At 39.8% G+C, this 19,436-nt stretch overlaps 1 protein-coding gene and 1 long non-coding RNA gene across 2 annotated transcripts; one reads left to right on the top strand and one right to left on the bottom strand.

Moving 5' to 3' along the window:
* Nucleotides 1–446: 446 nt before the first annotated feature.
* Nucleotides 447–1,754, bottom strand: LOC129773367 (uncharacterized). Its single transcript, XM_055776965.1, has one exon. The coding sequence runs from the start codon at nt 1,752–1,754 to the stop codon at nt 447–449; it is 1,308 nt and encodes a 435-aa protein (XP_055632940.1).
* Nucleotides 1,755–15,140: 13,386 nt separating this feature from the next.
* On the top strand, nt 15,141–15,741 carry LOC129780407 (uncharacterized). The gene is made up of 3 exons (XR_008743912.1): nt 15,141–15,191; nt 15,246–15,286; nt 15,386–15,741. It is a non-coding gene; the product is annotated as an uncharacterized LOC129780407 (long non-coding RNA).
* The last annotated feature ends 3,695 nt before the right edge of the window (nt 15,742–19,436 follow it).

Raw genomic sequence — 19,436 nt, 5'->3', positions numbered from 1 at the left:
GACGAGTTCGATGGGACTGGTTTGTTGTTTTTCAGCGCCTTCAATTCCTCACCAAATCGTTCTGTTTGCGCGCATTTTACTAAAATCTCCTTCGCCTTTTTCAGCTCAGACACCGTCAGCAATTGATGCTGATTCCGTTGGGACCTTTGTCGACAATTATATGCGAATCGAACGATGTACGCTGTGATCCGGACCAGCCGCCAGAATGAGGAATACAACGAAAAAAGAAAACACGGATCAGGAGCTTGCTGAACAATGTTGACCACCTTTCGCCGTTCTAATGTGTCTTCAGATGGTAGGATTATATTTGCGACCTGAGGCCATTCATCTTGTGGTTTTGACAGCTATGCCGGACCGGACAGCCATATGGAGTCTTGCAATAACTGTGTTGGGAGTAAACCGCGTGAGACATGATCAGCTGGATTGTCGACGCCCTTGACATGGTTCTATTTATGTCCATGCGATAGTTGTTGTATCTCAGCGGTACGATTGCCAACGAACGTTTGCCATGTGTTTGGCGGTGCACGTATCCAGTGCAGTGTGACCATGGAATCGGTCCAAAACCAGCAGGGAATTCCCTCCATCCTCAGCGCTGCAGATACTCTTGCATACAGTTTGGCCCCTAAGAGTGCAGCACATAGTTCCAGCCGTGGTAGGCTAAGCCGCTTCAGAGGCGCTACTCGTGATTTTGCGGCTGTGAGCTTTGTTGTATTTGTCCTATCCCTGCCGGTTGATCTAGTGTAAATACATGCACCGTAGCCAGCTTCAGAAGCGTCGCAGAAAACGTGAAATTCGACATTCACCCAGGATGACACAAGAATGTATCGGGACACCGAAAAGCGTTGAAGAAGTGGCAATTGCGTACAGAATTCCCTCCATCGACTATCAAGCTCGTCAGGAATTGGCTCGCCCCAGCCAACAGAGGCCAACCAGAGATGCTGCATTTGAAATTTTGCCCAAGAAATTACCGGTGATACTAGTCCAAGAGGATCATACAGCTGAGCGATGACCGAGAACACCTTCCGTTTAGTCCAAACACTATGGTTAAATGCTTCCCGTACTTCGATGCATAGTTGATCCAGCTTTGTTTCCCAAACAACACCCAAGGTTTTAACCCTGTGTTCCGGTTCGAATTGCAGCGTTGGAGAACTTTCTATGCTAGCTGGTGGTAGGTCGGCTAGTACCTCTGGTTTGTTCGAGTTCCATTTTCTCAGTTGGAATCCACCTTCCCGTAGGAGGGATTGTATTTGATTTCGTAACTCTTTTGCCTCTTCCGTAGATTGCGCACCTGACAAGAAGTCGTCCATATAAAAATCCTCCTTCAGTGCAGTGACGGCGAGAGGATAGTTGTGCCCGCAATCATCAGCCAAATGTTGGAGTACACGCGTTGCAAGAAAGGAAGAAGGAGAAAGCCCATATGTAACCGTTTGCAGCTCATATACCTTGATCGGTTCGTGTGCATTGAAACGCCATATGATCCGTTGTAAAGATGTGTCGCCAGAGTGGACTTTTATTTGCCGGTACATCTTCTCTACATCTGCTACCAATGCTACCGGATGTTTTCGAAACCGGAGCATCAAATCCAACAGCTCGTCTTGAATGACTGGTCCAGTCAACAAAGCTTCGTTCAACGAATGACTGGTTGATGTCTTTGCAGAACCATCGAAAACGACTCGTACCTTGGTTGTTGTACTTGCTTCTTTGAACACAGGATGATGTGGAAGATAGGAAACATGTTGCTCCAATTTCGGCATTTCTTGAACGTTGTGGATCGATCGCATGTGTCCAAGGTCAAGGTATTCTTGCATAAAATCATCGTAATGTTTCCGTAGGCTAGAATCATGTACCAAACGCCTTTCAAGCTGCAGGAACCTTCGCAGTGCTGCGGTTTTGGACTCTCCTATCAGCTAGTTATAGTTGGTTCTCTTCGGATAGCGTACAACGTAACGACCAGTTTCATCTCGGGTTACAGTATTTCGAAAATGAAGCTCGCAATCTTCCTCTTCTTGCGAACGAGGAGTGCTTTTAGACATTTCTTCTATAATCCAAAATTTTTCGATTGATTTTTCCAGTTTTTCAGTTGTCACATTGCAGCTAATTTTTGCAATTTCTTCCCAAAGCTTCACCTGCAGCCACCCATCCAAAAACAGTATTGACGAAGATTGGAAGATTTGGACCAAATTTTCGGAACTGCATCCGGCCACCATTAAGCAGATGAAAATCATAAAAATGCTGCAAGCCAAGGACTATATCGATCGGACCAGATCTGTGGAAATCAGGATCAGCTAGCTTCATCCATTGTGGAGGTTTCCAACGCGAAACATCATGTGAAGTATTTAGATGAGTTTCTGTTATTTGGTCTAAGACCACGAATTCCAATGGTGCACAATATTCATTGACTGTCGATGTTATTTCAGCGGAAACTTCATATGCTTCCAAATGTCGGACATCGTACGATGGCATGTTGTTGACCGCACGATGCACAGCTTTCCCATGACGACTGCTGCTGGTGAGCCTGTCAAACAGGCCTTGAATAAAATTATTCTTCTGAATGTAATTTGTTCCTCTTTTTCTTTACTTTCAGCAGTTGCAGCAGTTGCAGTCAGCAGCAGTTGTCCACCAGAATCCAAAAGCTGAATTTGTTCAGCAGCGAGAGAAGCCGAGGAACGTAGCAGTCGAAATCCACACGATGTATATCAGCGTTAAAATTGTGAATTTATTTTTCTAAAATCTGTTCGAAAATACGACAAGCAAAGCACCTTTCCACAATAAAATAATTCGCCTTTCCAAAAGGGTTTCCGATGAAGGGTTACCGAATCTGTGACAGTACCCTTTTCCACAAACTGCAGTAACTGCACTTCCTTTTCAATTTGAATAGGGGTCAGTTGAGGCCCTATTTTATCGGTTCACGTAAAGTGACAATACCACAGCACAATTTTATTAGACACACAAAAGGTTTATTTTACTTAAACAATGCTTTCTTCTATTCTACTATTCTTAAAACTATACAAAAATTACATTTAAAGTTGGCCGATTTTCGGTGACCGACCAGTGCTCCCAATGGCTGAAATTCTAGCACTACTAACTCTAACATCGCTCACGTGCGCTATTTATCAATGAGCGCGTAAAGAGAGAGATTCAAATAGTGCTTTACTATTTTTCATTTACGCTCATTCCGTTTACGTTCAGGTATGGTATACACAGGCGGGGATATTCAGCTATCGCCGTCGCTATGATAGCCGAGGTCTAACCCAACTTGAATAACCTAGCTAACTTCCTATTAATATCCCACGTATCAATACTATTATTGCACCTATCTTATTCTGAATCTTCTCTGCTTATATCTTGTGTAAACACTACGAATGAGATCGTTTCCTTCGGTGTGGATGAAATGAAGGCGAATCATCGGTAGGCCTTGTGAAATTCTTGGCAGACCATGGATTTAACCATCAAGTGTAGAAAACACGCGTGAGCGGTCTGCAAGGTGTTAAGAGCATTGCGAGACAGAAAAATAATTTTCTTCGTCGTCTGCATTATTATTTTTATTTTCTTGAAATCGATTATTTTTTTGTATTCGTGGTTTTCAATTGTGAGACTAAAATTTAAAAAAATAAAAATAATTGGGATTTTTTTAAGTGTTCTTCTCATTAATCCGAATGATCTTTCCACAAGGAATTTATTTTTGACGTGGGACTACGTCTAACCGGAGTATATGGGGGGTAAAATGAAAACATAAACACAGAACATGTAAGAAAAATGAAAGATTCCGAATGCTTACAACTCAAACATTTCTTACTGTATCGGAAAGATGTTTGCATGAATTGATAGGGAATGTTTCTACGCATCTATCGCAATTTATAAAATGTTATTTTTGATTAGATAAACAATTGAATAACTGTAAAATGTTAAGCGTTATCTAAACGCCCTAACTACCTCGTTTTGATTGGCCCGATTTACGGTTTCCCCAACACAGCCATCATAACCAAGCAGCCTCGGGGAAATCGGCATTGTAAATACACGAATATATTGGGATTTTTGACGTAGGACTATGTCTAACCGGAAGATATAGGGGGTGAAATGGAAATCTAGGCACTGAACAAGTAGGAAAAAATGCAAGATTTGGAACGCTTATAACTCGAGCATTTCTCAATAGATCGCAAAGGTTTTTGCATCAATTGATAGGAAATATATCTACGCATCTATCATAACAAATAACATTTCATTTTTCTTGAGATAAATAATTGAATAATTGTGAAATATCAAGCATTGTCAAAATGCACTATGTGCCCATTTTTGATTGGTCCATTTCGTGCTCCTCAAATCGTACCGACCAAAACGGGCAACCAGAGCAGCAGCGAAATAGAATGAAGCACGGTTGGAAAGGAAAAAGAAAAAAATGAACGAAACATTGGTCGCAGTCTCACACATGCGTAATTCCCGAGCCAGCCAATCAGCTTATAAATCCCCGCTCCGCTGCCGTAACGATCATTCTCATTCAAACCGTACACCACATCGGTTCGCATTACAACACATCAACAAACCAACCCAAGCAGCCATGTCTGGACATGTTAAAGGAGGAAAAGTGAAGGGAAAGGCAAAATCCCGCTCGAACCGTGTTGATCTGGAGTTCCCCGCAAGGGTAGCTAGGCCGAGCGCGTTAGTACCAGTGCACCAGTCCACCTAGAAAACCCGCATTCAGAACAAAACACATTCAGTTCGGTGGACATCAAGACAACAACAGGCAGTTGCAGTGAGTGGCGAATGGCAAACGCAATCGCAAAACGGCATCAGGTAGCAGAAGAACAAAGTTTGTTCTTTATACAAACTGATTTGGTGGCAAATCCAGAACAAGGCGGCATCGAGGGCGTTCGAAATGGTTTTTTTCAAAATCACGAGTACAAAGTTTTCTAAATTGGAACCATTCCATAAAACAAGGCGCTTTTCAGGGCCATTAAACCTTCCAAAAAAGAGTTTAGGAAATACAGTTCAATGCTTTCTAAAACATTATCCAAAATAATAATAAAACACAAATTGATTTTTTCATAATCTTTGCCAGGATCTGATGAGTATGTGAATTTGGCATTTGTTCTGAGCTTATTGATAGTTGGGGACTTTCCTGATTATTCAATTTTCACCAATTCATAAATTGTTTCCAGATTGAAAGAACAGTAATTTACAATTAGTTCGACATTTAGCTAATTGGACGGAAATTGTAATGCGACTTATTTAGTTGGACATTTTTGTAAACATAGAGATCCAAATTATGACCCCACATTGAAAGTCGACACTGTACCACTGTCATCGCAAATGTTCAATTACAGGTTAAAATTACCTCCAATCCGGCACTGAGTGGTGGTAATGCGACGTGCCATTGAATGTAATTTACTGTAAAATATGTCACAAGCTGGATGGGAAGAAATTTTCCAACTGTGAAAGCTGTGGCGAGTGACAACAAATCGCTAAACAGGAAGGTTTAGCCGAACAAGATGGGGATATCGAGTGATAACAAAACAATAAACTCTTTAGATTGAAGATAATTTTGTGATCCTGAAAAGGACCCTTTTTAGCCTGCATGTGAATCCAACGAGCGAACAAATCGTAATGAATGTATTTTTTTGCCATCGCTCCCTTTTAACGCTCATTCGTTCGTCTCGTTGGACTCGCCCCTCTGGCTGAGTCTGCCGATTTGTCTCTATCCTGTGAGTGTGTACCGCTAGAGTATAAAACACGCGGACCCTATATAATATCTTATTTTCTTTCAAACCGTAAACCCGTGTGGTTGTACGGAATCGGCATCGTGGACGTAACAAAGGAGGACAAGTTAAGGGAAAGGCAAAGTCTCACTCGAACCGTGCAGGTCTCCAGTTCCCTGTTGGTCGCATTCACTGATTGCTCCGCAAAGGTAACTAGGCCGAACGGATTGGTGCCGGAGCACCAGTATACCTAACAGCGATTATAGAGTTTCGGCCGTCGGAGTGCTCGAGTTGGCTTGCAAATCTGCTCACGACAATCAGAAAACCCGCATCAAGAACAGAGCAGCTTCGGTTCGGCGCTCATCAAGGCAACAATTAGTTTCAGTGAGTGGCAAAGTGTTCCTCCGGCACGTCGCATTAAATGTAATTTACTGAACAATATGTCACAAGCTGGATGGGAAGAAATTTTCCAACTGTGAAAGCTGTGGCGAGTGGCAAACGCAATAGCTAAACAGGAAGGTTTAACCGAACAAGATGGGAATATCGAGTGATAACAAAAACACAACACCAAAGGTTCTTTTCAGAACCATCAACATATTCATAAAGAGTAAACAGTAAACTAATCCATTTATCAGGTAGATAGGTAGGTATTCACGTAGGAGAAGAAAATAAAACAATATATTTAAAATATATTTTTAACAAAAGCTGTCCCCTTTGTATAGTCCTACGTCACTCCGGTTATGTCCCAGACATTACCCACCCGTCTTTTTTGTTCTCTCCGAAATGTGTTCCCTAACACAGACTTCTAAACCAAGCAGTGTTGGAGAAATCGGCATTGCAAACACATGAAAGTCGGGGGTATTTTTGTTCCGACTGAAATGTGTTTCTCTAACACAGACTTCAAATCCATGGAGCGTGAGGAAATTGGCATTGCAAATTCATGCAGGTCGGGGGTATTTTTGTTCCGACTGAAATATGTTTCCCTTACACAGACTTTAAATTCAAGGAGCGTGGGGAAATCGGTTTTGCAAATAAATGCAAACTGCGAGTACTTTTGTACTCGCTTGCCTTTGTGCAGACTAGAATATGTTTCCTTAACACGGGCTTCTAAACTTAGGAACCTGGTAAAATCTAGCAGACATTAGAGGCGAATGAATTGACAAGTTTAAAACCTCTCTAATTCATCAGTCAGTCAGCAGACATTAGAGGCGAATGAACTTTCAAGTTTAAAGGCTCTATAACATAAAAAGTATAAGTTGAAATTGTTGATTCATGCAAGCAGAGGGTACTTTCGTCACCCGCATGTTTTTTTTTTTGCACACCGAAATGTGTTTTCCTAACACGGATTACAAAAACGAGTACGAACACAACGCTTTGGCTCGGGTATTCAAGATTGAATTGAAGGATATGCCTTCCTATCTTCTGCTCACTGAATTTCTGGCGCTGAGTGACTGAAGTTCATCAAATCAAGCAAATTCGCGGTTCGAGAAGTACGTACACTTGAGAAATGCAAACTTCAGTTCACATTATTTGTTCTGTGCATCATACCAAACGTGAAAGGACTGTCATTAACTTTACGTGTAACGAAAAACATAATCTATCACAATGCATTAATTGACGTTACATGGCATTTATTCAATTTCTCTACTCACAAAGCAAATATATTGAATTCGATTGAATTCGTAAATTGTTTAATTCAATTAATTCAATTTAATCAATCCAAACAAATGATTGCTAAGCTAAGCTAGTCCCACGTCAACTTTGCGGTTATGTCATAGCTATAACCCACCCATTTTTTTCTCACAGAGCTCTATCGTACTGCTGACTCCTATGAATTTGGTAATCTAAATCTAAATCATCTAAATCCAATGTAAAGACAATCTCATATATTTAAAGATACAAGAAAAAAAAGACGGGTGGGTAATATCGGGGACATAACCGGAGTGACGTAGGACTATACAAAGGGGACAGCTTTTGTTAAATATATATTTTAAATATATTGTTTTATTTTCTTCTCCTACGTGAATACCCATTATCTACCTGAAAAATGGATTAGTTTACTGGTTACTCTTTATGAATATGGCGATGGTTCTGAAAAGAACCTTTGGTGTTGTGTTTTTGTTATCACTCGATATTCCCATCTTGTTCGGTTAAACCTTCCTGTTTGGCTATTGCGTTTGCCACTCGCCACAGCTTTCACAATTGGAAAATTTCTTCCCATCCAGCTTGTGACATATTGTTCAGTAAATTACATTTAATGCGACGTGCCGGAGAAACACTTTGCCACTCACTGAAACTAATTGTTGCCTTGATGAGCGCCGAACCGAAGCTGCTCTGTTCTTGATGCGGGTTTTCTGATTGTCGTGAGATGCTTTGCAAGCCAACTCGAGCACTCCGACGACCGAAACTCTATAATCGCTGTTAGGTATACTGGTGCTCCGGCACCAATCCGTTCGGCCTAGTTACCCTTGCGGAGCAATCAGTGAATGCGACCAACAGGGAACTGGAGACCTGCACGGTTCGAGTGAGACTTTGCCTTTCCCTTAACTTGTCCTCCTTTATTACGTCCACGATGCCGATGCCGTACAACCACACGGGTTTACGGTTTGAAAGAAAATAAGATATTGTTTTGGGGTCCGGGTGTTTTATACTCTAGCGGTACACACTCACAGGATAGAGACAAATCGGCAGACTCAGCCAGAGGGGCAAGTCCAACGAGACGAACGAATGAGCGTTAAAAGGGAGCGATGGCAAAAAATACATTCATTACGATTTGTTCGCTCGTTGGATTCACATGCAGGCTAAAAAGGGTCCTATTCAGGATCACAAAATTATCTTCAATCTAAAGAGTTTATTGTTTTGTTATCACTCGATATCCCCATCTTGTTCGGCTAAACCTTTCTGTTTAGCGATTGCATTTGCCACTCGCCACAGCTTTCACAGTTGAAAAATTTCTTCCCATCCAGCTTGTGACATATTTTACAGTAAATTACATTCAATGGCATGTCGCATTATCACCACTCAGTATCGGATTGGAGGTAATTTTAACCTGTAATTGAACATTTGCGATGACAGTGGTACAGTGTCGACTTTCAATGTGGGGTCATAATTTGGACCCCGAACTCTATGTTTACAAAAATGTCCAACTAAATGTCGAGATAAGTGTAAATTACTGTACTTTCAATCTAGAAGCAATTTAAGAATTGGTGAAAATCAATAAGCTCAGAACAACTGCCAAATTCACATACTCATCATATCCTGGCAAACAAATTATGAAAAAATCAATTTGTGTTTTATTATTATTTTGGATATTGTTTTAGAAAGCATTGAACTGTATTTCCTAAACTCTTTGTTGGAAGGTTTAATGGCCCTGAAAAGCGCCTTGTTTTATGGAATGGTTCCAATTTAGAAAACTTCGTGGTTTTGAAAAAAACCATTTCGAACGCCCTCGATGCCGCCTTGTTCTGGATTTGCCATCAAAGCAGTTTGTATAAAGAACAAACTTTTTTCTTCTGCTACCTGATGCCGTTTTGCGATTGCGTTTGCCACTCACCACTCGCTGCAACTGCCTGTTGTCTTGATGTCCACCGAACCGAATGTGTTCTGTTTCGAATGCGGGTTTTCTTATCGTCGCGAGCAGCTTTGCCAGCTAACTCGATCACTTCGGCAGCCGAAGCTATATAACGCCGGCTAGGTGGACTGGTACACTGGTACTAACGCGCTCGGCCTAGCTACCCTTGCGGAGAACTCCAGATCAACACGAGCGGGAACTCCAGATCAAGGTTCGAGCGGGATTTTGCCTTTCCCTTCACTTTTCCTCCTTTGCCATATCCAACCATGGCTGCTTGTGTTGGTTTGTTGATGTGAGGTGATGCGAAACGATGTGGTGTACGGTTCGGATGAGAATGATCGTTACGGCAGCGGAGCGGGGATTTTTAAGCTGACTGGCTGGCTCGAGAATTACGCATGTGTGAGACTGCGACCAATGTTTCGTTCATTTTTTTCTTTTTCCTTTCCAATCGTGCTTCATTCTATTTCGCTGCTGCCGCTGGTTGCCTGTTTTGGTCGGTACGATTTGAGGAGCACAAAATGGACCAATCAAAAATGGGCACATAGTGCATTTTGACAATGCTTGATATTTCACATTTATTCAATTATTTATCTCAAGAAAAATGAAATGTTATTCGTTATGATAGATGCGTAGATATATTTCCTATCAATTGATGCAAAAACCTTTGCGATCTATTGAGAAATGCTCGAGTTATAAGCGTTCCAAATCTTGCATTTTTTCCTACTTGTTCAGTGCCTAGATTTCCATATCACCCCCTATATCTTCCGGTTAGACGTAGTCCTACGTCAAAAAAACATTGTACAGCGCAATGCTCTAAATATACCGACAAAATATAGACATATGAAAAACAAAATTTTAATAATATTAGAGCAGTAATGGGTCTCTAAATTCAAAATAAGATAAAAATGCCTAAAGGCCGAAAAACATTTTTTTTGTGCAATCCTCTTAAAAATTCATGAAAAAATACGCTACATGTGAAAAAATCAACACATACGAACGCATTGAAATAAAAATTAGAGTAAAATTGGGTCTCAAAGTAATATTTTTTTTCAAAATTTCGTGATGCCTGAAAATACATATAATTTTTTTGTACCGCGAAAAAAACTCTAGAAATTCTGAAAAAAGTCACGTATACCTAAAATAGACGTAAGAATAAATTTGAATACAAACTAGAGTATTACTGAATCTCAAAATAAAAAAAAAATTAATGTTATTTTTTTATAAAAGTAAAAAATGGCTTTTTACTCCCTTTCCCAGCCAGACTCTTTGGAAATACAAAAAAAAATTGTGCCGCGCAACACTGAAAAAAATCTGAAAAAAGTCACACATATCTAGCCGTAAAAGAAGCCGTCGGAATACATTTAAATATGAATTAGAGTAGTACTGAATCTCTAAATCCCAAAAAAAAAATGTCAAAATTTCAATTTTTTTTTTAGTACTTAAAGTTTTGAAGAAATTGTTTTTTGATATTTTTTTCTTGATACACCGTAGTAAGATGCACATTCAATACTTTCTTCAAATTTTTATCTCGAAACTTTCGGGGATGGCGTGAAATAAACGAAAAAGTACGTTTTTCACTATAGATCCTATGTTAAACCACAAAGGGGTTCAAATAAACCGTCAAAATTTCTTATTTGATATCCTATACAATATTTGAGATACAGTTAGTGATTTGGTATGGGGGCACTTTTTACTCCCTTACCCGGCCAGGCCCTTTTCCAGCAAAACGGTGTTTATTTGAACCTAATCGATTAATCCGAAGCATTTTAAAAATTGTTTTGAATTTAGTCCAAAAATAATGGATTACTTTTTCCCCAACTTAATATATTCTCCAGAAGGTGACACATTCTCCCAGTACACATCTGCCACAGAGAATGAAGTTATGTACGGATCATGAACCATACGGTGTCCCCAAGAGCTGTCTAGTTTCTGTTAGTGCCACTGTTGAATGTGTTGTGTTGTCTGTTGCGTCCGAAGATGAGAGATCTTGAGACTGGTTTCAAGTGCACGAAACGTTGCCAAGTACGTGCCATCCGCGTGAGCTTTCTTTTCCGTGGTGATGTTTTTTTTTTGGTTTGTGATAAATATTCATATTTAATGCGAGAACTTTAATTTGCATGTCGAGCTATTCATTTTAAATAAATTGTGTTGAATTGTTTGATGAACAATTTGGAACATTTCCCAATATTTACTTTCAAAGTAATTAAACACAAAAAGAGAGGACCACGGAAACATCACGTGTTTCTAATGCCTTGTGCACAACTTATTTGAAAATTAAACCCATGTTAAAGTACTAGAGAATCCACCACATTTCATCCGTTGTGAGTAAATGAATAAGTGTTATTGCAATCATGCCTTGTACCATTGAAAAGTATTGTTTGAGATACGAACTCGTGTTTGTATTTTTTTTTTTTCGTTTTCACATCGACCCTCCAACTATTTCAACCGTCTGCAACATAAAACAGAAACATCGACTATAATAGTAACAGCCTCAAAAATAGGGAGTGAACGGAGCTTCCACTTCCTGGTCATAAAATTTATCATTACGCTCGTTAATACTTTACGAGTACTCCATCGCTCGGATCCACCATAGACAGCGTGCTGTGTTTGGAACTTCCTACTTCCCGACTCAGCATCGTCCCACCACCAGAAAAGTGAGGCTCACGAAGGGGTAGCTAGTTTATCCCAAATGCTGTTACGGGCGAAGAGTGTGATGTTACGATGTGCCATGGGTTTCCACTCCCACTTGTTCGCACCAACCCTCGTTCACCCACTGCTGTTGTTTCCATCAGGCGGAAGAGAAGGTTCATTATTTTCGTTCATGCTTCACTACTACGAGTGATGGCGCAAATTTACTACCTCCGCCGATAGTATCGTTCGATCGTAAACTAGAATCATGACAGGAATGAGCTACCACAATCCCGAAACCGAGAGCGGATGGGCGGGATTGACAACGATGATAATCGTATGGGTTTCGTGGGGTGGCAAACTGATAAATGAATTGATGAGAAATTGCCGGCCGGATAATTTATTTTTGGGTATCTAACGAGTTTCGGGAAGAGTTAACTTTCGTCATCATGGTGGAATTAAAATAACCGGGAAGAAAGACTTTCAATCAGTCAGTTCAAAATAATACTCCCAACAAATAAGAAATAATTTGTTTAGAATATTAAAAATATCGCTGACTAAAAAAGGGAGCGCATCAAAAATTAATCTCAAACTTTCAAAAATATAAAAAAATGCGAAAAGGCTGTTGAATTTTTTAGATAAACACGATAGTGTTGTGCTTATAGTGTTGATAGAAAGTAGAGTGAATAACTCACGCAGATCTGGACGAGTTATCTTGAAGATAATTAAATATTAAAATTTTCCTTTATAAAAAAATTCAAAAAAACGGATTGGTTTTACCACAGACATATAAATTTCACCAAATTACTTGATTCCCTTGACCGATCGGGAATTGAAACTAACATTTATGTCCATATCAGTCGTGAAATTACAAGAGTCTTCCCGCTTTACTAGATTCCCGGTAAGGCTGATGTCACATTAGGCGGATTCGCCGCCGCGGATTCCGCGAGTAAAACCACAGTGGAGGATCTACAGTGTATTGTGAATGAGCCATGTCACACAGATCGGGGCGGTTTTGGAAGCGATTTCAAAATCCGCGGCGGAAACTCGATGAAATGAAGCTCCGCGGCGGTTTTCATTGCGGAGTGTATATGAATGTTCGTGTATTATGCATCAATATTGTCAAACGCACACACTTGAACTCTACTGTCATTTTCCAACAACAAATAATACGCAGGAGTAAATATAGAGTATCGATAGTATGATAGAGTATCGATTTTCAAGAAATGAATGATTTGGTAAGTCTATATAACTCAATCAATTTAATATTAGGTTTATTGTTGACTATTTTTTGTTCCAGCATCTCAGCCGTGGCCACACAATACTCAAAAACAAAACAAATGAACCTGACAGTTCTCTGGTAGAATAATGAAACCGCCCTGAAAACCGCCTGTGGAACTGCAGTGTGTGTCAGCTGAGAAAAAACCGCGGCGGCGAATCCGTCTAATGTGACATCAGCCTATCGGTCTACTGATGCGATCGTTCTCGAGTCCAGACAGCTGAGCAAATCCAACCCCAATTCAAGTCAACACTTCAGGCCCTTCATAATCGGGGTACAAACATGTATACAGGAACTCGCAATCAGATCTGCCACAACACAGAAAAAAACTTATAACCATTTACGTTACAGATAAGTTTACGAGTATTTCGCTTGGGCTATCCCTACATTATTCCCGTTTCTTCATTCGACCCTTCAAATGAGATTTACTGGCACTTCCGGTTTGACATAACTTAGGGACAAACAATCGTTGTAACAATCAACTGAACAAAAGAGTCTACGAGTATTCAGGATGGGCTATCCTCGCATTCATTCCTGTTTGCACATTGAACCCTTCGAAATTAAGTTCATTACTCTTGGAAATTAATTCTCGTTAGCATATGTTTAAGGTTAAGGTGGAACGAAGCCATTGTACTAGTATAGATAAAACCACGTGTTTTCATGGGGTAATATTGTTTGTGAGAGAAAAGCAAAGCAAACGGTTTGTTTTGGTTTTGGTATGTAAATAGATCAATTCACTTATCAGACTGTGTGGCGCTTCGCTGACACGAGTCTTAGAATACATTTGGAAAAAATAACAATTCAATACTGAAGTAAAATGTATGAACGATGTGTTCCGATGAACAATTGCAAATATAAATATATATATAGAAGGCAGAGGCGTAGCGCTGAGGGGGCGCTGACCCTTTGGGACGCCAAAATCGAAAAATTTTCAAAGGCAATTTTTTCCCCGAATTATATTTCATCTTTCAATTGAGTAAAAAGACATCCATCATGAGGTAGTTGCTTCTTTCCGTACCTAAGTGTAATTATACTGATAAATTTGAAAAAAGTGGTATTTTAGGGGCGCCATTTTCATAGTTTGCCAGGGGCGCTGTCTACCCTCACTACGCTGCTGATAGAAGGTGTATTTGCATATGAAGTGAAATTCTGATCATACGCGAGCGTAACATGAGCAAATTTATAACACATGCGAATTGGGGCTCTTTCGGTATCAACAAGTTCTTCCGCACAGTAACTCGATGTTGATAATTCCTTAATATTTTCCTTCGTTGATCTTATTTTTTTTTCACATATTCGCGTTGGAAAGCTTTAACCCTTCTCTTCGTTGACCGACGCATTTTGATTGAATGTGATACTTTTATGTTTACTGTTTTTGACAGCAGAGGCAGCCGTGGCAGTGTTACGAGCTCTGCAATACAATTTACTTAATCAATGTTAAAGTTGCTAAAAATTACATTATAGACCCATTAAACTTAAAAATAATAATTGTATTGACATTAACACAATTTAATTTTTTTTATTAGCGTTTCATGACATGAAACGCTATGACTCAGGAATAACATTTTATTGAGTGGTTTTTATAGCTGTTTCGATGGTGTTGTCTGGTCAGTGTCAACAAAATAACGATGCTTTCACCAATCCAAACAAAACCGTTGCGGAAAATTGAAAAATTGAAATTTAACTTTCAGAGCACTAGCACGAGTTTTTCGTTAAACATTGCGGCGGGAGATATAAATGTAATATCTTGTGAGTAATCGATTAGAGTTTGGTTTATACACTGGAGAAAAACTTTAGTAAATTCAGCTACCAAATCTTTAGTAGTCGAAACATTTGTAAAATGTACAAATTTTTTGTAAATATTACAAAAACTTTGTTAAACTGATGTCAGATGCAATGTACACCCCTACCAATCATTCGTACATTTTACTTCATAGCATGTGTAACCTTGAGTATTTTCATTTCTGGCAACTGTGTGTATGCAACTGCCATTCTCTAATGGAAGCGAAGGGATACGGAGGTAAACATTTGGTTGTATTATGATTCCTTTTACCTAAATATTTTCCCTTTTCAGCATATAATTGTAGAAATCCATAGCAACGGTTTCACGCAGCCGTAAGTATTTAGATACATCAGAGGCCAAAAACGGCGGATGTCGCCGTGCACAATTGATTGATTATTGTTTGATTTTTCCCCTTATTCTATTATCCACAGATCGCAACTAACAGCAGCAATGGATCGCCTCTCGATCCATTTGTTGTTCCAGGAAACGATGGAGATCAGTTGGGCCAATCGTGCCGTCAGCAGCGAGGAAACCAGCAACAACCGTTTTACACTGAGCAATCAACAGCTACCGATTCGGACAACATCGACTCGGATGGAAGCAGCAGCAACAGCGCAGATTGTCGGTGTTATTCCATATACTGTCTGCAGCAAAAACTCCACTAGCTGATGAACGATATGCTATGGCGAAAGTATCACAATTTTCAAACACATCGTCACATTATATAAAAATAAGAATAGAATAAGAATATTAATAAAAATAATAATATTTTAAATAAAAACTATATTGAACCAATGGAGGGCCAACAAATTAGCCATTACCAAAGCCGAAATCGAGCTAACATTGGACTTACAAACCATAGTTTTGTTTAACATTTGTGTCTACCAATTTTTTTTCGTAGGATGTACCAATGATTAGTACGGTAGAAAATGACTAGAGGACTGGTAATATTTACCAAAAAATTGGTCATATATACTAAATTTTCCTCTCAGTGTATTACTTGATGAGAAGTGTGCGAAAATGATCTTTTTCTACACACTATTTCGCAAAACTATTGTTTTTTGACGTAGGACTACGTCTTTCATTTCTATACCGGGGTTTAAAATCAAAGTTTCGAAAACGAAGGCGTTACGCCGGAGACCGAGATTTTGAGCGTTAATGGCTCCTAAACAACTGAACGAAATGGTATGATATACACTTCATTCGAAAGATAAAATGTCTACGCGTTATATACTTGTTACTTTTTGATCCAAAAACTTGTTTCAAAAGCCTTAAATTTGCTTTCAAAACAGGCTATTGAAATCACCAATCGGTATATAAGCGAGCGCCGCTCAGAAATTCACTATGTCATAATTGAACAGTGATTGGAACATGTTGTCGCTGTCGTGGTGAAGCTAACTTCGTTCATCATGAAAACGCTGATGAACGGTGTCACCAGGAGCCTTTTTGTGCAGCTCAGGCCAGAAGGGAATCCATCAGGAGGAGAGTGATGCCACTGAAAAGGCGACCAAGAAAGTACCAGCATCGAAAATTGGTTCCGCTTGAGGCATCGGAGCAGCCACCACACACACACATACACGCGCGCAACCCATCGTTTGCTGGTAATCGAGAAGAATCCGGAAAGAAGTGATCGTTGCTGAAAAATAATCTGCCAGTTAAAAATTACATTCAAGCGATAGAGTTTATTTTAATGTTTTGACGTAGGACTACGTCTTTCATTTCTATACCGGGGTGTAAAATCAAAGTTTCGAAAACGAAAGCGTTACGCCGGAGACCGAGATTTTGAGCGTTAATAGCTCCTAAACAACTGAACGAAATGGTATGATAAACACTTCATTCGAAAGATAAAATGTCTACGCGTTATATACTTGTTACTTTTTGATCCAAAAACTTGTTTCAATAGTCTTAAAATTGCTTTCAAAACAGGCTATTGAAATCACCAATCGGTATATAAGCGAGCGGCGCTCGGAAATCCACTCAGTTCTAATTGAACAGCGATTGGAGCATGTTGTCGCTGTTGCGGTGAAGCTCTTTATTTTTCATGAAAGCGCGGATGAACGGTGTCACCAAGAGCCTGTTTGTGCACCCTAGGCCAGAAGGGAATCTATCAGGAGGAGAGTGATGCCACAAACGGTTCCCTGGGAAGACATCGCTACACACACATACACGCGCGGCTATTAACAGGTGGTTATCGAGTTGGCATTAACCACTGGTGGGCTTCCAGTATCGAGGAAAATGTGGAAATATCTAATCGTTACTGAAAATAATCTGCCAGTTCCTTTGGGAATTTTCAAAATATATTCATGTGAAAGAGTTTAATTGAATGTTTTCTATCCATGTAACACTGTGACCAAATATGTTTCAATCAAGTGCTATTAACAGGTGGTTATCGAGTTGGCATTAACCACTGGTGGGCTTCCAGTATCGAGGAAAATGTGGAAATATCTAATCGTTACTGAAAATAATCTGCCAGTTCCTTTGGGAATTTTCAAAATATATTCATGTGAAAGAGTTTAATTGAATGTTTTCTATCCATGTAACACTGTGACCAAATACATTTGGTTTTGTGGTTTTTCAATCAATCGCAATTAACAGGATAGCTTCAGAAGATTATTCTTCCCCATCAGTAGGATATTTCCGTATCCAATATTGTATGCGCCCGCAATCGATTATTGCTCAGTCGCCGAAAGTTCCAAGCTCAGAGAGTTCATTCCCCTCTAGTTTGCCTTCCAAATTGCCATCGTAAACCACACCTTCTCTCGATTCAATCACACACAAAAAGCATACTTAAGCGATATTCTGGTGGTGAGACACATTCATTTTTCGTGAGAACATCGACAAGACAACATCGTTGCCTAACGTGCTGGAGGAGGTGGACGGCGAAGGATCGACACATACACGCGCAGAACGCTTTCCGTTAGGATGCCATTCAGCATCGGGAAAGTTCCGGAAGAGTTCTAATCATTGCTGGAAAATAATCTGCCAGTTCCTCTGGGAATTTTCAAAATATATTCATGTGAAAGAGTTTAATTGAATGTTTTCTATCCATGTAACACTGTGACCAAATACATTTGGTTTTGTGGTTTTTCAATCAATCGCAATTAACAGGATAGCTTCAGAAGATTATTCTTCCCCATCAGTAGGATATTTCCGTATCCAATATTGTATGCGCCCGCAATCGATTATTGCTCAGTCGCCGAAAGTTCCAAGCTCAGAGAGTTCATTCCCCTCTAGTTTGCCTTCCAAATTGCCATCGTAAACCACACCTTCTCTCGATTCAATCACACACAAAAAGCATACTTAAGCGATATTCTGGTGGTGAGACACATTCATTTTTCGTGAGAACATCGACAAGACAACATCGTTGCCTAACGTGCTGGAGGAGGTGGACGGCGAAGGATCGACACATACACGCGCAGAACTCTTTCCGTTAGGATGCCATTCAGCATCGAGAAAGTTCCGGAAAGATCTAATCATTGCTGGAAAATAATCTGGCAGTTCCTTTGGGAATTTTCAAAATATATTCATGTGAAAGAGTTTAATTGAATGTTTTCTATCCATGTTACACTGTGACCAAATATGTTTCAATCAAGTGCTATTAACAGGTGGTTATCGAGTTGGCATTAACCACTGGTGGGCTTCCAGTATCGAGGAAAATGTGGAAATATCTAATCGTTACTGAAAATAATCTGCCAGTTCCTTTGGGAATTTTCAAAATATATTCATGTGAAAGAGTTTAATTGAATGTTTTCTATCCATGTAACACTGTGACCAAATACATTTGGTTTTGTGGTTTTTCAATCAATCGCAATTAACAGGATAGCTTCAGAAGATTATTCTTCCCCATCAGTAGGATATTTCCGTATCCAATATTGTATGCGCCCGCAATCGATTATTGCTCAGTCGCCGAAAGTTCCGAGCTCAGAGAGTTCATTCCCCTCTAGTTTGCCTTCCAAATTGCCATCGTAAACCACACCTTCTCTCGATTCAATCACACACAAAAAGCATACTTAAGCGATATTCTGGTGGTGAGACACATTCATTTTTCGTGAGAACATCGACAAGACAACATCGTTGCCTAACGTGCTGGAGGAGGTGGACGGCGAAGGATCGACACATACACGCGCAGAACTCTTTCCGTTAGGATGCCATTCAGCATCGAGAAAGTTCCGGAAAGATCTAATCATTGCTGGAAAATAATCTGGCAGTTCCTTTGGGAATTTTCAAAATATATTCATGTGAAAGAGTTTAATTGAATGTTTTCTATCCATGTTACACTGTGACCAAATATGTTTCAATCAAGTGCTATTAACAGGTGGTTATCGAGTTGGCATTAACCACTGGTGGGCTTCCAGTATCGAGGAAAATGTGGAAATATCTAATCGTTACTGAAAATAATCTGCCAGTTCCTTTGGGAATTTTCAAAATATATTCATGTGAAAGAGTTTAATTGAATGTTTTCTATCCATGTAACACTGTGAC

This window comes from Toxorhynchites rutilus, chromosome 3, assembly GCF_029784135.1.
Source record: "Toxorhynchites rutilus septentrionalis strain SRP chromosome 3, ASM2978413v1, whole genome shotgun sequence".
Taxonomy (NCBI): domain Eukaryota; kingdom Metazoa; phylum Arthropoda; class Insecta; order Diptera; family Culicidae; genus Toxorhynchites; species Toxorhynchites rutilus.
The sequence above is the reverse complement of the archived record's forward strand: the minus strand, read 5'-3'. Positions and strand labels throughout refer to the sequence as shown.

What these genes read in the sequence shown, in the direction of transcription:
- LOC129773367 (XM_055776965.1), bottom strand. Translation starts at nt 1,754, where the DNA reads ATGCCGAAATTGGAGCAACATGTTTCCTATCTTCCACATCATCCTGTG.